A 23,788-nucleotide genomic window follows, 5' to 3' on the forward strand; every position below is an offset into this window, starting at 1 on the left:
GGGTTCTCTAATCAATAATATTTATAAGTTTTTTAAATAATATTCTTCTTTTATTTACCATATGCATAATTATCTAACAGGATATAATAATAATCTAAATCCTTTAAAAATCATCTGCTATTGCAGATATAGATATTAATACATGTGAATAAGTATGATTGCAGGTGCACAAGTGAACTTGCCCTCTTTGAGCTTTCCTGTATGGAGGATGGCAACAAAAGACATCGATCGATACGGTCAAAGTTCAGCTTATGTTTTCCTGTAAAGAGTTTACACATGACAAATGAACGAAAGAATGCTGTGCATGAGTGGCAATGGTAGAAATTAAAGAATCACTGTCAAGAAAACGCTTTAATTTTTCCAATTAACCATTTATTGGCTCTGATCCAGCATTTTGAAAGAAAGGGTTGAATGAATTATTCAGTGACTCATGATTCATAAATCCAATCACTTGCTGCCACCTATTGGGATAACAATGTAACTTACAGAATTAGTCACTAAAGCATGGGCTGAGACTCTGTCTAGATCATTCTTTTACATCCAATGAGTATTGCTGTTTTTAGGTATAATGAGAACTGGGGCGATGCATTAAATTGTTAGGAAAATAATATCATAATGCAACAAAATCTAATTTATCCTAAAAAGAGCTTCAATATCTTTAAGCAATTTTTTTTTTTTTTTTACTGTATTTTGGTTTCAGACATGTTCTTGACAGGTTTTGTGATGTACTAGTTTAGTAGTATTATTACTTTTAATAAGAATAGACATGCTGATGAGTCCATGAGGGTTAAGGGGAAGACAGGCATCCAGAGCCAACTATCAAAAATCACTTTAGAATCATTCTATTAATATTTCTTATTGACAAAGAAACTATTTATTCAAGAAGAACTTGAACATAACTGACATAATCCAATGTTATATGCTCCTAACACATTTCAAGCTTTTCCTCAGTGGTTGTTTTTAATAGGCACAGTCATCTTGTGACATTTTTTAACACTATTTGATAACATCTCGAACAGGCTAATATTTCATGAATACCGAGTGAAACTGCCCTCCTCAAGGAAGATTGTTTTATCATACAGAGGTGCCATTGTTTAGCGATTAGCCTGACATCTGATCATGAGAATGCCTCTACAAACTGCAGAACTAGTTTCCACTGTAGTGGAAAAACCAAAGTAAGCATTTAAAGTTTATGCTAAAAGCAATGATTGTCTCGTTAAAAAATAACCTCCATGAAATGTGTTAAAATAAGTTGGCATACTGTTGAAACTTGTCAAAAATATTATTGTTAGCCATTAAGTAACCATATACACACTGGCTTGTAAGTAGTAAGTTAATGTGAAAGTGTTTTTATTTAATATATATTTTAATTTGACAAGTTACAATGTACAAACATAAAGCCACTGAATGCACTTTATTAATACAAGCCAGATGGAAAGTACCGCTTTAGTTCTCTGGGATGCCAGGATGACAGAAATGTTAAAAAAAGACATTTTGCATAACAGTGTACAGTACATATCAGTAGCACTGGTCATTAGTCTGTACCCACAACATTCCCTCCATCAAGTTGTCACAAAACAAAATGTAGTATTATCACAAATAGAATGTATTTACAAAGTCCAACAAACATTATTTAAAAACAATCTGCCCCTGAGAAAGAGTAAAATCCCTCAACTCGCTCAAAATAGAATTTTTTAATAAGAAACACATAAATATGTACATTGTACTCCTCTGTTTCCTTATCTTGTTAAAATATATACAACGTTAAAGTGTTTCAAACGCAACCAGAGGAGAAAACGATTGTTTCGACAGTAACTCAGATCATTCTATAGAGGACAGATATAAACATGTTAGAAAGAAAGAAATGAAAAGATTCAGTTTGTTGCACGTGCAAACAGTGCCAGTATCATGGCACATTTTCTGAACTGTTTGGGTTTTGCTCTGCCAGTGATGGAGGTGTTTATTTGATTCACCACTGTTCAGCCTCCAGCAGCCACAAGATAAAACTCAAGAACTAGTTTATAAGGACCTCTGCTGGCAAACAGACCAAACTACAATAAGAGGTATTAAAAGCAGACAGGTTTCAGACTGTTTTAAAAAGTCACAATACAGCAAAAATCTAATATACTAATCTGATATACAAATATTTACAAAAAATAATCACAGAATACATTAGATTTTTAAGGACTAAAATCTGAGGCACCACTTTGTAAAGGAATGTGTGTGTGTGTGACATATATATATATATATCCTGAGAATTTAGATTATAGCTACATAAAATAATTCTGTCATACATACAAACATATTTTTACATCGTCCACAGTGCTTATTTAAATGGTGGTTAATATGTTCATTAACAAGAGTATTTTGCTGGTTGTATAAAAGCCAGGACAAGCCCAGTTCCAGATCAATCCAGTAATAACATCCCTCTCAAAGTACCAAACCTTTAATTATGGATGACTCAGGTTTTGATTCATAACCTGATTTAGGTGTTGGTCATAAGTCCACAAGGATTGTCTCAGCTTGTCCAGTGAATTATATTCAGCAGGATGTACCTCAGGCTAAACAGCCAGTTATCCTCATCTCAGACATTTGAAGAAAACAACACCCACTGTACATACACATGATGCTCACAAGCATAATAAAAGAGCACTTCAACCCAAAAGTGTATCTTAGCTTTTTTTTTTTTTGCGAGTCGATATGCAGAGTTGTAGTTTACAAGAGGAAGTGGTAAACTATGTAGATGAACGTCTATTAGGCTGGACTCCTAGGGTCAAGCATAGTCTCTGGGTTCAGGGCTGAGGTCCACTGAAAGTGGCAACGGGGAGACAAAGCAGAGAGCAGAAGGTTGACTGCAGAGGCTGAGTCTGAGAGGAGAACGCCCTTCCTTTCGTCCAGTCAGTCAAACTATCCGGTTTATAGCAAACTGATACCTCACACCTGCAAAGAGAAAAGGTTTTGGGTTGTTCAAGCCAGTGTATTCAGTGGAGTTTACATCCTAATAGTAACTGCCAATGGCAGATGCATTGAAAACAAATGACCAGTTGTTGGCTACACAACTGTACTTTTAGAACAAATATTTTCATTGTCTCTTTGACAACTCTATGACAGAATTGACCCTTTTTTTCTTTGTAACTAACAGCAGTGGTCACTGAGTAACTTTCAGTCTCATTTACATCTCACAGGAAAGCATGGTGACGACATTTCATGATTTTGTTCCTCTTTTTTTTTTTTTGCTGGCTTAATGCAAGGAATATTCGACATTAAAACACAAAATTAAAAAGTACTTTAAATAAATATTGTTTTCAAAAAGGCTGTATTTATTTCATAGTAAAAACAGCAACAATGTGAAATATTAAAATATCAAATAATGGTTTACTATTTTAATGAATTTTTTCAATGTCAATTAAAATGGCGAAGCTGGATTTTGAACAGCCTTCAGTGTCACGTGATCCTTCACAAATCATTCGCTCATTTGGTGCACAAGGAATGTTTCTGATCAAAGTTGAAAACAGTTTAATATTGCTTAATATTTTTGTGGAAATAGGGATTTAAACTTTTTCAGTAAATTTGAACAGAAAGTTCAAAAGAAACACCATTTATTTGAAATAATTATTACAATGTGTTATTTTTTAAATGTACGGTCACTTTTGATCAATTTTATGTATCCTTGCTGAATAAATGTTATATATATAAAATAACGAATCCTCCTATAAATGAAAAATAATGAATTTACACTGGACAGCAGTGGTAAACAAAGCACACAAACGTATTGATGTATTACTCCAGTAAAAGTGAATGTGATTTTATATGTTCTTGTCACTCATCTGGTAGAGCACGGTGCTACCAGTGCCAAGCTCATGGGTTCAACTGACACAGAACAGGTCTGATTTCCTTTTTTGCCAAATATAAACATAAAAAAGCCAAAAAAATTATATTAAATAAAAATGAAAAACCCATACCTGGTCACACTCTGTAAAATTTTCTTCTCATCTTGGTCCAGACAAACTGCGAAGGTGGTGCTGGAAGTTCCACTAACCTGAACCTTATCCACCTTTACCTGTGTGGTGGTCAGTTGCTGGAATACAAACAACAGTTTTATAGTTTCTGAAAAATACTGCAACTCGAATCACCCAAATGACTTCCATATTCAGAAACATTTGAGCCTAATCCATGCAATTATATTAACAACGTTATCATCTTTGAAACTGTTCATGCCACAGGGCATATGCATATTTCCATATGAAATTCAGGACTTTCTCTATTCTCCATTTATTTCAAACATCGGTTTAACAAATTTGTAACCGACGGTATTTTTCCTTTTCAAACAATACAAAACAAGATGAAGTACAGTCAGGGTGTGGTGTAACTGAACCGAAGAGCAACCACGGACACTGTAAAAATGAAAGTACGACTGACACCAAAGTGTAAAAACATGAGCCGTATCAAGTAAACTGGTACAGAAACAGGTAAATAAAACCAAAATGTTTGCTCTTGGTAAAAAAAAAAAATTGTTGTTTGTCGACTGCTACACATTGCTGCAGAAACCACATGAGAGTAACTGTAGGTGTTTGCGCTAAGTTTGTGTCGGGCTCTTTAAACCGCATCTCAGTTTACTCCCATACTTCCTTCCTGCTCACCTGATTGTAGCCTTTCTTTGATTTAGAGTTTTGTCTCTTCAGCACTTCTGTCATTGTCAAATGAAGGCACTCCATTTTAGAATCTAAACAACAAGAAAAGATTGATTATAATGTTTTGTTAATACCCCTGCGATTATTTTTATAGGCATAAACATTGATAAGGTTCTTTTTAGTTGAGAAGGTTCTATATTTATTCTTTTGAGCGTGTGCAAATATGTTTATGGTGTTCAGTCCCCGTTAAAAAAGCCAATGTTGAATAAGTTGATTGAAATTTTAATGCCATCTTCTTGTTTTGTTATTTAAAAAAAAACATGCAATTTATTACATTCAAATTTAAACCGTTGACAGCCCTGATCTAAAGGAGTTCTGTCTATAATAGGATCAAAGTTCTTTTCTACCTAGTTCCTCAAGATTCCTGCAGGCCTTTAGCAGGTTTATAGAGGTGCAGGACTTCTCGGTCCTCGTCTTCTGACTTCTGCCACTGATGCGTATCTTCAGGTCAATTCAAAAAAAGAGAGGGGATGAATGAGAAACGCATGCTTGTGAAATCAATGATTCATCAATACACTGGAATGCTTCATCTTACTTGGTTGTAAGTAACTTCAAGTGATAAAGGAACAGCTTCACGGTCTCCATCAATGCCAAAACGCTTACTTGCAGCACCTGAAAAATAAGAACAGATTTGATTTTTTTTTTTTCAGAAAACAAGCGAGTCACCATAACAATACAACACAATACAGAACAGGATCTGAAATGTTCCTTATTCCTAAAAAAAAAAAATAAAAAATAAAATGTTTGATTAGTCTGAATTTTAAGCTGCTTCTGTCTAACTTCTGAGAAGTGAAAATCTGCTTATATATATATATATATATATATACTTTCACACTCACACACACACTCACACACCACACACACACAGGGGTGAGCATAAGTTTTTTTGTCTGGTTCTCATGAAAGCACCTGGAGACTCAGTTTGGTGCTCACTGCACATAGCGTGACTCATTAAATATAACTATCTAAAAAATGAGTATTAAATAAAAATACAATAATTTTATAGTACACCTGAAAATACAACAGAGGACTTAAAAATAAAATGCTAATATTTCCTTTTTCATATATTCCTTTTTAACATTTTCAAACCTAAAAACAGCAAGCTTTTATTCTGGTGGGTTACTTGGAAGTACATGCACTGCTGGTTTTAGCGCTGTGGAGTGCTTTATATATATATGTGTGTGTGTGTGTGTGTGTATGTATGTGTGTGTATATATATATATATATATATATATATATATATATATATATATATATATATATATATATATATATATATATATATACACACACACACACACACACACACACACACGCACACACACACAAGAAAGGAAAATGATACTTGTGATTGCTTCAATATACTAAACTAAAAAAAACTGTTGACAGGAAGGCATTCTAAGCAAACATGAGATGACGTGAAAAGACCATTCAAAGACAAAACTAATTTGTTTTGATAAGCTGGTGTGTGTCTGTACTCACCCATGGCCTTGATGGCTCTTGTTCCAGCTGTGTGTCCGAGCTCCAGAGAGTGAATAAACACCTCAGTCCGTCTCTCTCCTCCAGCCAGTGTCAACTACAGCCAAGAGTGAGATTTAAACTTTCATGAAACCACTGGATTGCATCATGGCAGTATAAGATGCAAGACAAGTTACAAAACAGTGCAAAAAAGATGAATGAAACACTGTGGAATCATTAGTTAACACCAAGCAACATCTACAGATTTTTTTTTTTGCAGGCAAACTAACAAATCTGATTGAAAGTACACTTTTTTTAAACAGAATCCACAGCACATTGGAGAAAGGAGCCCCACATATTGCCTGACACGCTGTAAGAAAGAACACATTTATAACTCAAAAAAGTCTATGTAACTTTTCTGCTACAGTTTTCAAGTCGATGACTGAAACTGCCACAGATCGAGGAAATGGCATGTTTTATTTTAGATTCACCTCTGCTTGATAGAGCTGAATGAGGGCAGGGCGGGCGGCATGACGACAGTAATAGAGCACCAGGTCCGCAAATATCGGTAAACGCCCCTCACCAGCACCTTCAGACAAGTCCGACTCAATCCTTGATGTTTGCTGTTACGGACAGAACATTTGACATTAATGTATTTTTCATATGTAATTTGATAAGGACATTTTTTTTTTTGGGCCATGGTGTGAAAAACACTTTCACACACACAAGTTCCTAAAATGAGTGATTTTATGGATTGTGTTTTTTAGTGTGTGCATGAATGCCGTGTCAAAAGCTTGCATATAACAAAAGATTTACTGTTCTTCGTACTGATTGTTTAGATACTGTATGTATGCACTCTCTGTTCATGTGAATGAGTCTGTGTGTGGATATGAAAGAATCACCTGGCACACCACATTAACCGGAAGCTCCAGCAGGCTCAGAGTGTTCCGCTCATACCAGGGATCCAGCATTCCCAGGAGATTGGCTATATCATTAGTGCTGTCCTCCGTCCCATTCCCACTGAGATCCTGTTGACAAATGAATACCAATGTTTCTGCATCAAAATATTACATGAGTATTTCAAGAACGTCTGCAATAACAATCAATGAGAACAAAATCATCTTTGTTCTGACTTCAAAGTGTGTGTAAGTAATGTAGGTCTGTATCAGAGACCTAAAGTTAGCTCAGACCAGCAGCAAGAATTCATATCCATTAGGTTGTCTTAATTTAAACGTTTTGCTCAAAACCGCACTAAAACCACCAGTTCTGATTTAACTGGTTTGAAATTCAATTAAACAATGCAGCCAAACTGAGTTGTGCATGTACAGTGCTGGGTGACGACATTTATGTCACAGGCACTAGAGAATACCAGCAAAAAGTATACTTTAGGCTCAAGTGTTGTGATCTCACTCACAGTGTTAGAGACGGCTGACTTCACTGGACTCACTGACAACTGCAGAGAAGAACCAGAGTTCCTTGTGGAGAAACTGGCTGGAGTTGAATCCCTTCTTACAGGCACAAAGAAAAACTTCATCCTGAAAGCCTTGGTCAGGTTTGGACAGTCTCCTTCTCTTTTTCTTAGGTTGCCATAGGCACGGGCAACTCTTCCTGCCACATGATCTGCACCGAACACCACCACTCGGAGAATCGTGGCCCCTGGAGGCCCTTCCACATCATCAGTACTCAGAATGGGTCTTCTTCTATAGCAAACATACTGCAGCTGTGACAGGGGGGGCACTGGGAACCCTATCTCAGAGCTCCGCAGTCGCACTTGCTGTGGCAGAGAATTGGATCTCTTAGAGCGGACAGCTATAACTAATTCTTTAGCCTCAGGGCTGCCCAGGCTTTTAGCTCGACATAGAGAGTTGCCGCGAGGTTTGAAGAGTCGCGAGAGGCGCTTGGAAAACCGTGCACTTGTTTTGGACTTGGGCACGGACGCTGTGCTCAGACTGTCCTCCTCTGCGTCCTCGCAGAAGTCACTGTCAGTGCCTGAAGCTTGAGAGGAGGAGGAGAGTGTGGAGAGGGGAGAGTATTCGGAGGAAGCGACCGAGAGAGTGGAGAACATGGAGTCTTTGGAGGCCGTGGAAAGCGAGGAGACCGTGGAAAAGGTCGAGGCCCGATAGTCAGTGCAACCGTTTAATACAAACCCTTCCTCCATGTCATCATATTCATCATCTTCCACATCAACGTTGTCAACATCATCCTCCTCCATACCCTCAGATGTTTGAGATAAGGTCAATTCAGACTCCATTTCTAGAAGGTCGTTTAGAACATCTAGCAAAAAAACAAGATGGAAATCGTGACTCAGAGTGTTACTGTTAGCTGGAGGTTTAACTTCCAACTCATGAAACCCCCTCATGACATTTTCAATTAAATCGAAGTGACTGGAAAGCAATCTTCGAATGTTTAAGAATTCCAAAATAGCCAAACAAATGTTTCAATAAGCCCAGGGCAGAAAAGAAATCGGACTGGCTTGGTATCAGAGTCTTACCAAAATTATCCTTGTCCCAATGGAAGGTGTAGCACTTGGCTGCTGGGAGGCCGAGCATCTGAAGAACCCCTAACGGCACAAACACAACAAAGTCTTTGTCATTAATCACTAGCTTACTCCAAACCCAACACACCACTGTTTCCCAAGAGGAAAAATCATGCCTTTAGCTTTATTGCTTCATGTCGGCCATCCATCTCGGTTAAGTTTCTAGGACTTGGTGCCAGGTAATATGTACTACTGCTGCCCACACAAACAGTGTAGTATGTCACCAAGCAACAACCATGAAACTCTATAAGACAGACCACCAATTCACAAGGCCAAAAGGTTGTTGACAACTAAATATTTCAAAGCCATTGGCTTTAATCGGTTTATAACAGCTTTCATTCTTCTGGGAAACACGGCTACAGGGATTTGATCGCTTTTAGTCAACAGAATATAAGTGAGGTCTGGTGATTAGTGATGGAGCCTGGTTTATACCGGAGGTTTCAAATTAATTTAACAGGTGGTCAATGAACTGGAGCATTGTGCAGGCCAGTCAAAGTCTTCCCCATCAGAATCTGTAAATTGTTTCAATATAGACCTTGATTTGTGAACATGCCCTATTCTACAACAGTAATTGATGGTATAATGTAGTAATTGTTCATTTTACTATAAGAATGACACTGATGGTCATCTTTGTCTCCATGAAGCACCGTTTGTCCAAGACAAAATTTGATGGCCCTATCTAATCTGATATGTACCTCTGGTACTCCTGTTGTAATAAAAATCAAAAATATTCAACCATTTTTTAAGCATTTCCATCATGATTATTCTAATTTGAGCCACCTGGAAGTTTGCTAATACCCCTTTGAGGGTCCTGTCCCTTGGTTGAGAACCACTGATTTAGAAAGTGAAATGGAATTTTACAAAATATGAATGTGAGGTGGGCTATAAGTAGGAAGTGAGACTGTACCATCTGAAGTCTTGCCGTTGGAGGCTGGTATGCCCAGTTTTTCTCGCAGCGCCTCCAGACCACCCTTGACTTGTTCTTGAGCTTTAGCTATATCCGTCATGACTGCTGCAGACTCTAGAAGATCACTCACTGTGGACAGGATCTGTGCCAACTCATCATCACTAAGGCACTAGAAAAGGAACCAACTTAGTCACGTATTGTAACCTCTTAAGTTTTTGCAAGTCATTCAGAGTCAGAATTCAATGTTTATCAGTGTTTCAAATGAAGCTACCCCTGATTCCAAGTAATCTCACATAATTACAACAGATTTCACCATTTGCGAGCAAAACTATTATAACAACCTCAACCCCTCTCCATTACTCCCACTCAAATTAATCTATTTCTTCCCCATTAGCCACCCATCAACCCACATAGGAGTCATTTTGGTCTCACATCCCGTTATCACCCCACTCCCACCAATCAGATCACACACTTCCTGACACCCACAAGGTGATACAACCACACATCCACACAAACTCAGTATGACGCACAAATGCTCTGTATCGAGGCAAGTTTTTTGGAGCACATTGAAGCAGGAAACATCATCTCAGGCGTCGTGGAACAGTGTGGTGTACCTGTAGAGCGCTGCTGATGGTCTGTAGTGGGTATTTAGTTCCGAGCACTGCCTGGTAGCTGTGTTTAATGAGTGTAATGCTACTCTCTCTCTGTGAGACCTCTGCTCCACTGAGCTGCTCCGCCACAGACAGGAACTCAGCAGGCACCTCAGCCGGGTTCATCAACAACACCGTACTGCAAAAGAGAAAACAACAGACAACATCACTGTAGTGTAGCAGCAACACAGATAAAAAACATTGCGTGTGTCCACAGAAGAAGTTTACATTTGTTATGAATGTCTTTGGTTAGGGTTAAAGCTAAACTTGGCTGAGACAGGACGTCCAGGACTGGAGCTGAAGATCCCTGCTTTACATTATCATTTTAATAGTTTGGGGTCAATGAGATTCAAATGTTTTTGAAAGAATGCTCACCAATGCAAAAAGACAGCAAAATGGCAATACTGTAAGATATTGTAAGACCCTATTATTAGAATTTGAAATAACCGTTTCATATCATAAAATGTCATTTATTCCTGTGATGGCAAAACTGCATTTTGAGTTACTCAGTGTTACATGATCCTTCAGAAATCATAATATTATGCTGATTTGGTGCTCAAGAAACATTTGTTATTATTATTGCTTATTTACACCTATTATTAATAGGAATTTATTTTGAAATATTGTCTAAACAATTCCTTATAATTAAACATGAATCGGTTAATTAAACACTAGGCTAAAGATTGTGTTCATACGACAAATAAATTACAAACAAACAATTTTATTTGCAATAAATTTGACTGGACCCAACCTATGATGCTAAGTAATCTCATAAGATAAAATTCTGAATATCCAAGAACTGACAAAGGAAGCGAGAGGTGAAAACTGCCATCACAAAGGGCTGAGCAATAACTGACACAACAGGATTTCCTCCTGCTTCTTTGGAAACACACTCACATGATCTTAGAACGCTGACTGGAGGTGGCAAGGCCTTGTTCCTCTCTTACCAACCTGTGGTACGAAATACCTGACACAAGCAAATGCACACGAGGACATTATTTCATCAGATTGCAACATTATGTAACAAAACAAAATCTTAGTGAAAGCACTGAAGTTAGAGGGGAAGTTAAGTAATCCTTAAGGGACTACGCGTGCTCTTAAAACTGATAAACAAAGAGCAGAACTTATTTTGAAAAACAGCTGCAATGCTTCTTGAAACCACTGAGAAGTAGTAAAGTACTTTTCTGTTTAATGCTATGAATATGTAGATTGGGGCTCAGGTTAAAAAGCTGCTCATTATTAAGGGTCTAAGCTGCATGATGGTGACTGATGAAAGGTTATCTTGTGTTTGTTGATGTGGATGTGCTACTGTACCTGGAGCTCTAAGCTCTTGGTGTAAAGTAGAGAGCAGGTTCCGACACACACTACAGTAGGGTTCAGGCCATGCCAGAAAGTCATGAAACACTTCACAGGCTTCTGTCAGAATCTCTCCTTCAGATGGACAAAGAGGCATCTGCAAAGAGAAAACGGACACATTTGTGATTTCATGAACATTAGCTTCTGGGTGAACGAGATAAGTCTCAAACTGAGAGGCTTAAAGCTATTTTTGTGGGGTTTAAAAGTCCACTGAATGATGCTTTTCAAATTAAAAAGAAAATCTGAAAATGTGCATGAATTTCTGTAATGTGCTACAAAATAAAGCTGTAGATTAGAAATATTGTAAATACATAATATATATAAAATGTACATAAATGTATAAACATATTATATATGTTTGTTTGTATATATATATATATATATATATATATATATATATATATATATATATATACTGTATATGTTTGTATATATTTCTTCTTCATCTTATGTAAGTTTTAATGTTTTACGTTTTTCAAAACCCTACCACTTTATTTCCCTATTTTAATAACAAAAATGAAGATTAAAATTTCACACAATTTGATCAAAATTATTGCAATACGAATAATTATTTGTGAGAATTAACACTGAAAAGCATTCAATATTTGCTAATAGGTGCACACAAATATTAAATACAGTTTCACTGTCCTCAATATTAGATCAGTAAAATTAGATACATGATTATTAGTTTCTGATTATCAAAGCTTTGGTCAAATTAATCAACCCAGTGTCCATGAAAATGTACCTGCAGAAGTGTGGACTCAAACATGAGAGCCAAGGGGGCCACAAGCTCATACCGACACTCCTGCTGAACCTTAAACAAGCAGAGAAAGAAATACAGCATTACCAGACAAACTTAAAATTCATAATATAAGATAAACCCTAAAATACGTTTTTGCTGAACTTAATTTAATTATGTACAAAACCAATATCTCAGCATAGAACAGATGCAATCTAATCTGTCATAGCCTGCAAAGCCCACAAGGGGGCAGAATGAGCTCAACCCAGAGGGCATTGATCACAAAAGTATCACTTCTAAGCTGTGGGTTTAGCATTATGTTTAGTTAGCGGTATGTCTATATGTGTACTCACCTCTCTGGCTTTTCTGAGAATTTGCTGAAGCAGAATTAGAAAATTTTCCGGGTCCCTCTTAACCAGCTCTTCTAGACTCCAGCGGTTCATACACCAGCCAGCTGCACGAACATGCAGAAACATACCAGGATTAGAACCCTAATTGCGAAACTGGGACAAATGTGCATGCCTTATACCTCAAATAAACATGATATCTAGTAAACAAATCCCCGGCCTATGATATGCATATAACCACTGCACAACCCCAATAACACCAAATGAGTCAAACAGACATTGATGGCGGGAATTAATCTGAACACACACATCAGACATGAAAGGGCTGCTTAAATACACGATAGCTTGAGTATTCCCCTGAAATCCCTGATGTGGAGATGTCAAAGGGTTCCCTGCTTTAAACCGCGATGTGCAGATCTGGTCAGAATTGTGAGAAAGAACATACTGAAGTGTATAATTTAAAAGCAGATCACACTGGTTAGGTGACAGAACTGTGTGCAACCTCAAAACTACACAAATGTAGAATGACGCTGAACTGGATATTTAAGGCAAACTGCAGCTTTACTACTAAAAAGATAAGCAGTGGTTGATAACAACTGCTTTACTCGAAGGACATCTTAACTTCCTGCCTAATTGAAGGTGTCAAACAATACATTTCCTTTCAAACACTCTTTGAAAATAACACCTTCTCTCTGCATCTATCAACAGTGTCACACTCGGTCCAGAAACAACATTCTAATGCTCATCACAGTGTGATCTTTTGTTTGTCAGTGCCCCGATTCATAAAATAACTAAAGCAAATACACAACTACAGTGAAAAAGATTCTATATATGACCTTTCCGTTTTTTGTTTAAAACCTGAATTTGTGCATATGTTCTGTTTGTATTGTTGTTTTACGAGATTCTGACTTCGCAACAGTCACGAGGGTCTGCAGGAATCCTCTCTTTAATATTATTTCCTGTGCTGTGTTATTTCTGCATATTGCTATGACTGAGCATGAATAAATTAATAGATGCATACAAAAAAAAAGTGTGTTGCATCACTGACCTATAAGTTTATCACGCATACAGTATATAATTATTTGTGTGAATTAACACCGAGAAGCCCATTTCAGAGGCAAATCTCCCTGTCTGCAGCATTAAGTCAATTGAAAACCAATGAGAAGAATGATAAAGGAAAAACACACACATACAAATTGTACAAAACAGAAGTAGAAAATTGAAACGAAAACCAGCAATGGCAAACAAAAGTAGAGGGTCAGTGGGGGGCCTTACCGTTCCAGGATTGTGACAGGATTTCTGACGGCCGGAGTCCATCCAGGCATCTCTCCAGAGCGTGCTGGATCCGGTCCTCTGTGCACGAGGTGTGCTGCATCTTGATTGTAACTGTGAAACAAAACAACTAAATTCATATAAAGGAAGCTGTAAAATTCTACATGTTATTGAAACAGTGGGGAAAAAATATACACAATGCCTCCTTCATATGATCTGTAAATATGACACTAAAAAACTATTACATAAGATGACGGAACTGCTTGTTCATATTTAAAATCCAATCAGTCAAGAAAAATGTTGCATGGTGTCACTCACCCTCTATCTAATAACACAGTTGGTGTAACCTGAATGAAGTACCATCCTGTGTCAATAAAATTCCAGGTAATGTTATCTACACAGACAAACAAATGCTCGTCTCTCTTCAGGGAAGTAAACACACAGCATCCTTTGCATGTCTGTAAATGATATTGAGGTTTAGGAAAATGTTCTGCCTGGTGTCCGAGAATTTCAAGAGAACTATGTGGTTTAGGGATTATTAAGGGGATGCCACAGCTGCTAACTGTTTGTTTTTCTTCCTGATAACATTTCAAGTTCCTGACCTTTACTGCTAGATGGACTGTATGGCACCTGCCACCTAGCAACAAACACCACCACATACAGGTGCATCTCAATCAATTAGGATTGTTCATTTCAGTAATTCAACTCAAATTGTGAAACTTGTCTATTAAATAAATTCAATGCACACAGACTGAAGGTAGTTTAAGTCTTTGGTTCTTTTAATTGTGATGATTTTGCCTCACATTTAACAAAAACAGAACAGACATAGATTAATATGCAACGCTGAGATCAAGGATAATGGAACAAACCTCATAGAATTCTAAATGCATAAATGTGCATACATTATAAGTTGTAAATCTAAATAGCAATAATAAAGATGTGCATACATTATATAAGTTGTAATTCCAAACAGCAAATATATATATATATATATATATATATATATAATAAAAGGACGTTAACTGACCAAAGTAACCAAGTTTTAAATGATCAACTTGACTAGTTCTGCTAAAAGTTTGGCTGATATTAGCAGTTTATAAAAAGTGCAGCTGTGAAAGAGATATAGATAGAATCATTAAAAATATTAAGACACTTTTAAAACACATTTTTGCATTGCGCTGCTTTTGCATTGTTTTTCTGTGTAAACAACTTTAAAGCGTCGTTTTTGGTCATTCCACTTGTCTCCCCAGTTTTAATGAAAAAATAAATATATAATAAATTATAAAAATTCCCCCCTTTAAATTAAGGTCTTTAGGTCATTATATCAGTAAATCAAGCTGAATGTAATGTAGTGTGGCTCATATTAGACGCTGTATTATGTTGTTAGTGTCTCTCTCAAAACTTCCCCAATATCAAAAAAAAAATCCCCCAAACCATGAAACAAACACAAAGAGAGATATTAAGTCTGAGTCATTAAACCCAAAACTCAAGCGACCAGTAGTATAGATTATACACTAAAATTAAGATTTTTGCTTGACAGAGCTTCTTGTAAACAACTTAAATATACAAGACTCATCACTCACCAAACATCACGTTGCATTAACACGCCGAGCGCGGCCCATTGAGCGTCATGCGTCATCAAGCGAATTTGCATAAACTGAGAAGCGCACAGCACACATACGATCTGTTGCTTGTACAAACTATTGTAATGGGGAATCAATAGGTCCACGTACATTTCATCATGAAACAAGCAACGCCAAGATATACCATCTCAATTCAACGTGTTTGATTATTTGTTTGTGATTTAAAATGTGTTTTGTGAGTTAATGATTTGATTGAAAGCTTTTCCGAAAATAAATAAATAAATACATGTTAATATTAATAATAATAACATTTCAATTTAAGGTTTGATAACTCCATATGCTTATGGTCAGATTATTATTTGGCATATCTTTCAATTCTTCAATTTATAAAAAGCTGAACAGTGTTGAAAATATTAAGCTGATTGCTTATCTGATATCAGGAGCTTTTTCTGATCTAATAAAACATAGAGAATATTCATGCTAGGTTTGTCAATGTAACTCCTAATCCAATCATTATCCACCACAAGATTTTTCTTCTTCTTCTTTATTTTATTTTTATATATTTCACTGTGGTCACTAAGGGGGATTTTCTGACTTTAACTATAAAGCCTACAAAACCCACATTGGTCTGTCAGTCATTGAGCAAGTTAAAAACTCAAAGGAAAACTCAGACCAAATACAGCAAGTTGCCAAAAATGAAACCTAAAGCAGTAATAACAATGGCCTCACTCTGATTTACTCTAAGGTTATCCTTAAAGTGTTATGCTGGTCACTTGTTTTAAGCACAACAATAGGCCTGCAAGCAAAGTAGTGGGAACAGCCTGATATTAGCCTTAATGGCTTTATGGAGCTCTATTGTGGCCTTGCCAGGTTGCCTGGAAGGAACTAATTCATCACTGATCTTAGGACTGCTGTTTCCATTATAAAGGCGAACAATCAGTGTTGCAAAACTGTTGAAAACTTAGTTGATATTATATTGACAAAACTAATTTAATAGAAAGTAGCACCAGGTGGCAACAGGTTTCAGGTGCAAATTAAATTACAACCCAGAAGTGAAATGTTGACTCTTTATTTGTATCTTAACTTTGCTTTAAATCCTTTAAATTTGTACAGCGAGCGTGATTTCACCAAGTACAACACATTCCTGGATCAATATCCCAATCAACCAATCAGAATAGAGATATAAATTTCCAGGAAATATATGTTTTAGGCTCACAATCAGGGGTGCTTCTACACCCTTGTCAATCAGCTAGCATTTCCCTCTGATTTTAGGAATAAATTATGGGTAGGGTTAGGTTTTGGGGTAGGGATTGGGTCTATATTTTTGGACAATAATGTTGATCCAGGATCATCAATAGATATTGATCCAGGAACATGTCTAACTTGGCAAAACCACGGGGAATGTATTTGTACACAGAGACAGTGGTAGTTAATTCCTCTATCTAATTTCTAAGTTAAACTTACTGCGTAACAACTCCACATGAAACCATCCTCAGTCTAATCCACTGAAATTCAGTTCTGGTTAAAAAAAAAAAAAAAGAGAAAAAATATACCTTTGTATGAATTGACTTAGTCTCCACTAAAATAGTCTCAACACAAAACTTGAACATGGATTGAGAAGGTGGGTTTGCATTTTTTACTCTTTATTAAGGCTCTTATTTAAAAACATGACATCAACATATTTTCTTCTTCTTATTATTATTATTTTGACTGAAAGCCCCCATTTTCACAATATTCTTAACTATATAGACTATGATATAATTATTTATGCTGTGATTATGACGAAGCTGCTTATTTTCAAACTTTTTAATAACAGAAACTGGGAGCATTGATATTAAATATTCCACAAAAAAAAAAAAAAATCAATTTAAATGCAGTGGGGTAAAATATGATTTCCATTGAATTGATCTGTTTTCAACATTTATAATGTTTATTATATTAATAATAGTTCATTAATGAAAATATTTTAGTCATCCTGCGGCCCCTGTGAAAATTAGATTAGGCCCTTGGTTTAAAGCCACTGTTCTACATCAGTTCTGCATCAATGGTCTGAGTGGCAAAATATAGGAATAAACTGGCGCAAACAAAGTGACCAGCAGCTGTCAGTCAGTCAGACGCCTGTAGACTTTTGTTCATTTTGCAACCTCTGAAAATGTGGAAGTGACCTTGTTGACACGTAAAAGGATGTGTTCACATCCTCTTATGTGAGAGGATGATTTCATCTGGGCAACACAAACACAATCCCAGCAAACTTCCTATGTGAAGCAAAGACGCATTTGAGGTGCACAGACTACGAACAAAATCAGTGAAACGCAACCTTGGCCTTTACAGTACATTATCCTGAGTCAGCAATGCTGCATTCAAAATTTGGATCCCACTATTTTTATTCTAAAAGAAAAAATAGCATTACTTTATCACAATGCCACACACAGTATAAAACCTCAGACTTCCAACATTGGACACTAAATTCCACATCTAAGACCAGACCTATAAAACAATCCCTGATGAGATGCTCCCTTCATCTCAGCTGATTCTAGTTCACACTGCGACCCGGCATGAAGTTTCATCTCAGCTCCTTCTCCTGAACATATTTCCAACAGCCCTGTACAGGAAGGTTGCTCCCGAGCCTTGCCGAGGAAACAGGTGTTGCTCCATTGTTGTGGTGCGATCGGCCGCTATGATGGACTCCCACACCGCGAGGGGGTCGAAGCTCATTGTGTGGAGACTCTGATTGATGGGGACCGATATCCCCCATGCGCCTTCTCCTCTGAGCCCAGAGTCTTCTCATCCACATCCCTCCCTCCCATAACAATAAGGCCAACCCCCCCGCCGTGATCATTTTAGGAAATAACAGCAGGCGAACAATGGTGACAACATTCAATGGTAAGTGCTTCCTTTTTATATATTGCCGCTGACACAGTGGCCCAGTTAAACAGATACAGTAGGATGCAGGGGATCTATCACAGAGCAATATTTACCAGAACCAGGATGCTGATTTTCTCCTGTCTAGGCGGAAATGAGGAACTCTATTCTTTCCTTTTAGCCTCCAATGGTGCAGTACCTGTGGGAACTTCACACTCACCTCAATTTCAGCGTATTTTGTGTAAAACAAACTAAAGGTTAAATGTGTTCTATAAACCAAGGAAACAAGCAACCCTGATAAGCTTGCATGCATTAAAAAAAATCATGCGTGAACAGCAATTAAGGACTTTTAATTATTGGTTAATTAGTGGTCTACATTTGTAAATGAAAACATTTTTTTTTTTTTTTTTTTTTTTATAAAAATGTTTCTACATTGTTTAGTTTTTGCTGCTTCACATTATTTAACCCCTTAAATATATATACAGTACAGACCAAAAGCTTGGACACACCTTCTCATTCAAAGAGTTTTCTTTATTTTCAGTCACACTGAAGGCATCAAGGGCTATTTGACCAAGAAGGAGAGTGATGGGGTGCTGTGCCAGATGACCTGGCCTCCACAGTCACCGGACCTGAACCCAATCCAGATGGTTTAGGGGTGAGCTGGACTGAAGACTGAAGGCAAAAGGGCCAACAAGTGCATCTTTTGGGGAACTCCTTCAAGACTGTTGGAAGACCATTTCAGGTGACTACCTCTTGAAGCTCATCAAGAGAATGCCAAGAGTGTGCAAAGCAGTAATCAAAGCAAAAGGTGGCTACTTTGAAGAACCTACAATATGACATATTTTCAGTTGTTTCACACTTTTTTTGTTATGTATATAATTCCATATATAATCCACATGTGTTAATTCATAGCTTTGATGCCTTCAGTGTGAATCTACAATTTTCATAGTCATGAAAATAAAGAAAACTCTTTGAATGTGAAGGTGTGTCCAAACTTTTGGTCTGTACTGTATGTATGTATGTATGTGTATATATATATATATATATATATATATATATATATATATATATATACTAATACAACAATTTTTGTTTGTACAGAAAGATGGTGGAAAAACAGCTTTAGAAAGGTCTCAGAAAAGTTTCAGTCTGAACATCCTTTTATTCCAATGAACGTTCTATTTATCAAGTGAAAGTGTGGATGTCCCCATATTGTGAAATTTACAAGTGCCCGTGTAACGATGTAATGCTGTAAATATTTTGAATATCCGAATGTTGCTGTTCTGAAACCATTGTGTTTAAAACTGAATTTTTGTTTTCTGAGTTCATTTCATCATCAATATCTGATATGATGCTGCCAAAGGCATGTCAAGTATTTGATTATATGCTGTATTTAGCTTATAAATGAGTGTGTCATTGGAATATAAATATGTAGAATAAATAAAGCACATTCTATATTTGGAAAGGTGGACATGCAGGTGTGATGAGCTCACAGGTAAAAACAGTGAGGAATATTAATTTTCATAGAAAAGATATGAACCCTGCTGTCATACAAACAGGAAGAGGTTTAACAGCTACAGTGTGCCTTCCATGTCAGTCACAGCCAACGCTCTGATTACAAAGGAGCCACTTTCACTTCAAATTATGACTCAAACCTAACGATTTCTGAACAAAGATAAGTTGGCTGACAAAAACATGTGTTATAACAGCCTCTAACACCAGTGTCATCGAAGAGTTGTATGTACAGTAAGTGTAAAAGGGCACTTTTAAAAGTAATGCATTACAGTATTGTGTTAACCCCCAAAAAAGTATCCAATTACGGTACTTACTGTAAGTACTTTTTATGTGAAGAAATGCATTATGTTACTTTTGCATTACTTCCGTGTTACTTTTTAAATATGAGCAGGGCTTGATTGTTTTTAGTAGTGGTTCTATTTATAGCAAATGTAAAAGCCCTTTTCACCAAGAAGTGTAATTAATAAACCTCAGGCTGAAGGAAAAGTAAATTCACGTCTGTACAGTGGAACACAGGAGAAGAAGGTTCAACACTCCTCAGCAAAAAAACAAACAAAAAAAAAAAAAAAAAAAAACAACGAAGCACAATTGTTAGTTTATCTAAAGTCATTTTTGCTTATTAGTATGATTGAACTGAATCATCAAAGGTCAGCAGCAAAGACACTGGTAAAAAAAATGGGATTACTGTAGATACATTTGCGTTAACATATTTAATTATTACAGGTTTGTGTCATATTCTGAGTTTGCATTTCCCCCTTTTAATTCATTTTGATGAATACTAAATCTGTTTTTTCATGTTCACACAGTACACACAACACCTTTGTACTTCCGATTTCTCCTGGGGACAGGAGACTTGTCAGTCAATAAATGGGAAAAAGGTAACTCAGATATTTTCTTGTGAATTAAAAATGCATTACTTTACTAGTTACTTGAAAAAAAGTAATCTGATTAAATAACTTGCATTACTTTAATGCATTACCCCCAAAACTGAAAATCACTGTGCCTGAAAATGACTTTTGGGAATCGACTTAGGAAGTGCACTGAAATACATTATTATAACTTTCCTACAGTTTAAACACAAATATGCTTTGTCTGGTGACATTTTATGGGCTGACCACAGTGTTCAAAAGCAAAGATAAACACACTGATGAACATCACCACTGAAACTTTGATCCAGTTTCATTTCCAGTCTCTAGTTGCACAATCTTCCAGCAGATTTTAGATCAACTGGAATTCAAAAAGAGAGGAACCTATAATTTGACTCAGCTGAACGTTTGTGACAAGGAGTTACAACTTCCAAGTTGCATCAACTGTGTGATGTTGCTTGCTTGTTTATTTATTTATAGACTGACTGACTGACGGTTTGACTGATTGTACTGTATTGTGCCGAGATATTCACCAGTATGTAAAATCTATTTAATCTTTCTGCCAAAATGAACCAATCCTACCATCTCTTGGTTTTAACTAAGCAAAAACATAATTATCCATCTCCCTTAAGTTGCTACAAACACAAGAATGCCTAAAAACATGAACTTCCTTATGTACGTATTATTAGAGTTTCTGTCGGATGTTGTTTTTAACATGAAAAGGAGAAGTGCAGTATCTCTCTACTTAAGAGCTGTTCTATAACACTTGCTCCTGTCAACTATGCACTGAAGGCCACTTCTTGCAGAGTGACTATGAACTTGAACAATGCACTATGTTATGGTGGAAATGAAACCAAATATATCATTTGAATATTATAGACAGTATTAAAAAGAAAACTAATTTGCAAGTAAAATTCATCTGGCCGTATAAGATATTTGCACATAGAAGCTTATACTCCATCTTTATTTGGAAATATGTGTCCAATGCATTGAATATTCATTGTAATATTCATATATGACAGTAAACAGGTCTTTGACTGAATCCAAACTATATGACTCTGCAGAGATGGAACTGTATTTGTGGGATCGACTGTATTTTGCAACCAGATTGCAATCTGCAGACCTCATGTTTATATGTGCATGTATGAAGAAAAATATTTTCTGTCATGTTAAGTCCACATTATTTTAGGGGCTTTCTGTGAGAACTAGAGCGGCTGCTATAAGTCTGCTGCTTGAATGTGATAAGATCTCTGACTTAGCCACTGTTTTTACATGTGACCGTTCACCACAGAGGAAGCCCATGTGAATGTCTTGCAGTCGTCTGTTACAAAGTTTATGTGTACAGTACTGTATAAAACTCTAAATCGTTTAAGTAATAGAACCATGTAAAATAACAGAACGCCAATGCTGACAAATAACTGTGTGTATTTCAAAGATTAATATCGTTCAACAAATGCCAGATTCAGAATGACTATATCGTGCATGCCTCACTGCTCAAAATCTGTTAATAGTAAAAGTCTCCACCCGACATCCTCAGCTATGAACATCATCTGTCTTAAAACTGGATTTTATGGAGCATTGGGAGTCTTCACGTGTGAACATGTGAGGAAGCAAAACTTTTCTGATTCTAGCTTAAGCAAATCACGAGATCCACCTGCACATCATGTCCACAGACTTGGCCTTGTCATTCTGCGTTTAATTCTTTACCTAGGCTAGATGAGCTCAGATTGAAATGAACACGATACAGGAATACACCACAGGCAACACTTACCTGGAGTTCTTATCCTCTTCCCATGATTTCTTTGCCTCTTATCAATGTGTGGGCTGAGATGGAACCGATGTCCTTGCAGTGTAATCCTGCGCTTAAGATGAATAGAGGTGGAAATGTAACCACATCCTTCAGCATCAAGTTCTATCAGCCTACATAGACTGAACAACGGCAGTAACAACAGGAGTAGTCTTCAGCACGCCTGCCGTGCTTTGCTGTGACTAAACAGGAACTCAGAGAGAGAAGGTGCAGAAGAACTCAAAGAGGAAGGCATGAGCTACATGTGTTCATGAGTGGGAGGAGGTTTAACTTAAACACGCAGGCTTTGTTCTTTGACAGACGTCTTGACAACTAAAGCTGACATGAATGGCCTTAGTTGGTCTTAGAAATTATGCTTTTTTTTAAAATGACTGAACATGTAGATATATTCACAAGAGTACCCACATTCCATTATCAAAATCAGAACAATTTAAGGTTTTTTTTTAATTTCTTTTTAGTTTTATTTTCAAAAGTTAACTAAGGTCTTTGTTAAGTACACACCATTTATTGTGTTGTTTGAATGGTTGATATTGTTCTTAAGCCAATCAAATAATAAAATGACGTTTGTTTTTTTTTCTTTGAGACTTATCTCTAGTTTAACTGCAGACTCAGCCTTTAGACTCAGCATAAGATCAACCCTTAGCTTCCCCAGAAGTCAAAATTTGCATTTTGTACGAAAGAGTGTCTTTCTGTCTGTGTCACCCTCTGTCTCTTCCTTTCTCAAAACTCAAACATATTAGTCGGCTTATCTGTTAAATAGCCTTCATGATGAGTGGATCTCATTGAATGGTTTGTGAGTAATTCTAAAGAAGGAACTTATGTGTGCTTCCAATCAAGAGGAATCAGGTCAGCGCAGGACAGGAAGCTTTGAATAGGCTATATATATGTAAGGGTAAATCCACAATAGCAAAATATGTGACGGGGTTGCTTAGTTTATAGGCAACACGGTTTGGATGAGCTTGGTTTAGTGGAAATTAAATACTGCCATCTAGTGGTCAAACTCCGTTAGGTTGCAGTGGATTAGTGTTGTATGAATGATAACCTATTAAACAATGTGTTGAGCACCCACTGGCAGGCGAGCCAGGAGCATTACAAATATACAAATTAAGAGAAGACAGCACACTGTGTAATAATTTCAGACTTCATTGTAGATGTTTTGATAAGAATGGGGTCTCCCTCACTCTCTGATCCTGCTACTG

The 23,788-nt window shown here is 36.7% G+C and overlaps 1 protein-coding gene across 2 annotated transcripts; it reads right to left on the minus strand.

Moving 5' to 3' along the window:
* Positions 1–1,399: 1,399 nt before the first annotated feature.
* LOC113050673 (phosphoinositide 3-kinase regulatory subunit 5-like) lies at positions 1,400–22,803 on the minus strand. 2 transcript variants are annotated; one of them, XM_026213885.1, is made up of 18 exons: positions 22,554–22,803; positions 13,960–14,070; positions 12,691–12,791; positions 12,344–12,412; positions 11,557–11,695; positions 11,140–11,209; positions 10,207–10,381; positions 9,593–9,761; positions 8,641–8,709; positions 7,564–8,423; positions 7,052–7,177; positions 6,641–6,772; positions 6,174–6,267; positions 5,227–5,303; positions 5,039–5,132; positions 4,641–4,723; positions 3,963–4,078; positions 1,400–2,940 (listed from the first exon to the last, which is right to left on the minus strand). In XM_026213885.1, the coding sequence occupies exons 2-18, from the start codon at positions 14,057–14,059 to the stop codon at positions 2,793–2,795; spliced, it is 2,622 nt and encodes an 873-aa protein (XP_026069670.1). In that variant the 5' UTR covers positions 14,060–14,070; positions 22,554–22,803; the 3' UTR covers positions 1,400–2,792. The 2 variants fall into 2 exon arrangements, with proteins under 2 accessions (XP_026069670.1, XP_026069669.1); XM_026213884.1 differs by lacking the exon at positions 22,554–22,803 and adding an exon at positions 15,540–15,644.
* Positions 22,804–23,788: the final 985 nt, after the last annotated feature.

The sequence above is a fragment of the Carassius auratus genome, chromosome 31 (assembly GCF_003368295.1).
Source record: "Carassius auratus strain Wakin chromosome 31, ASM336829v1, whole genome shotgun sequence".
Lineage (NCBI taxonomy): Eukaryota > Metazoa > Chordata > Actinopteri > Cypriniformes > Cyprinidae > Carassius > Carassius auratus.

Coding starts and splice junctions, on each gene's coding strand:
- LOC113050673 (XM_026213884.1), bottom strand. Junction 12,792..13,959: donor CCTGTCACAATCCTGGAACG/GTAAGGCCCCCC, acceptor ATGTTCGTGCAG/CTGGCTGGTGTATGAACCGC. Junction 6,268..6,640: donor TTCAGCTCTATCAAGCAGAG/GTGAATCTAAAA, acceptor TCTTGGCTGTAG/TTGACACTGGCTGGAGGAGA.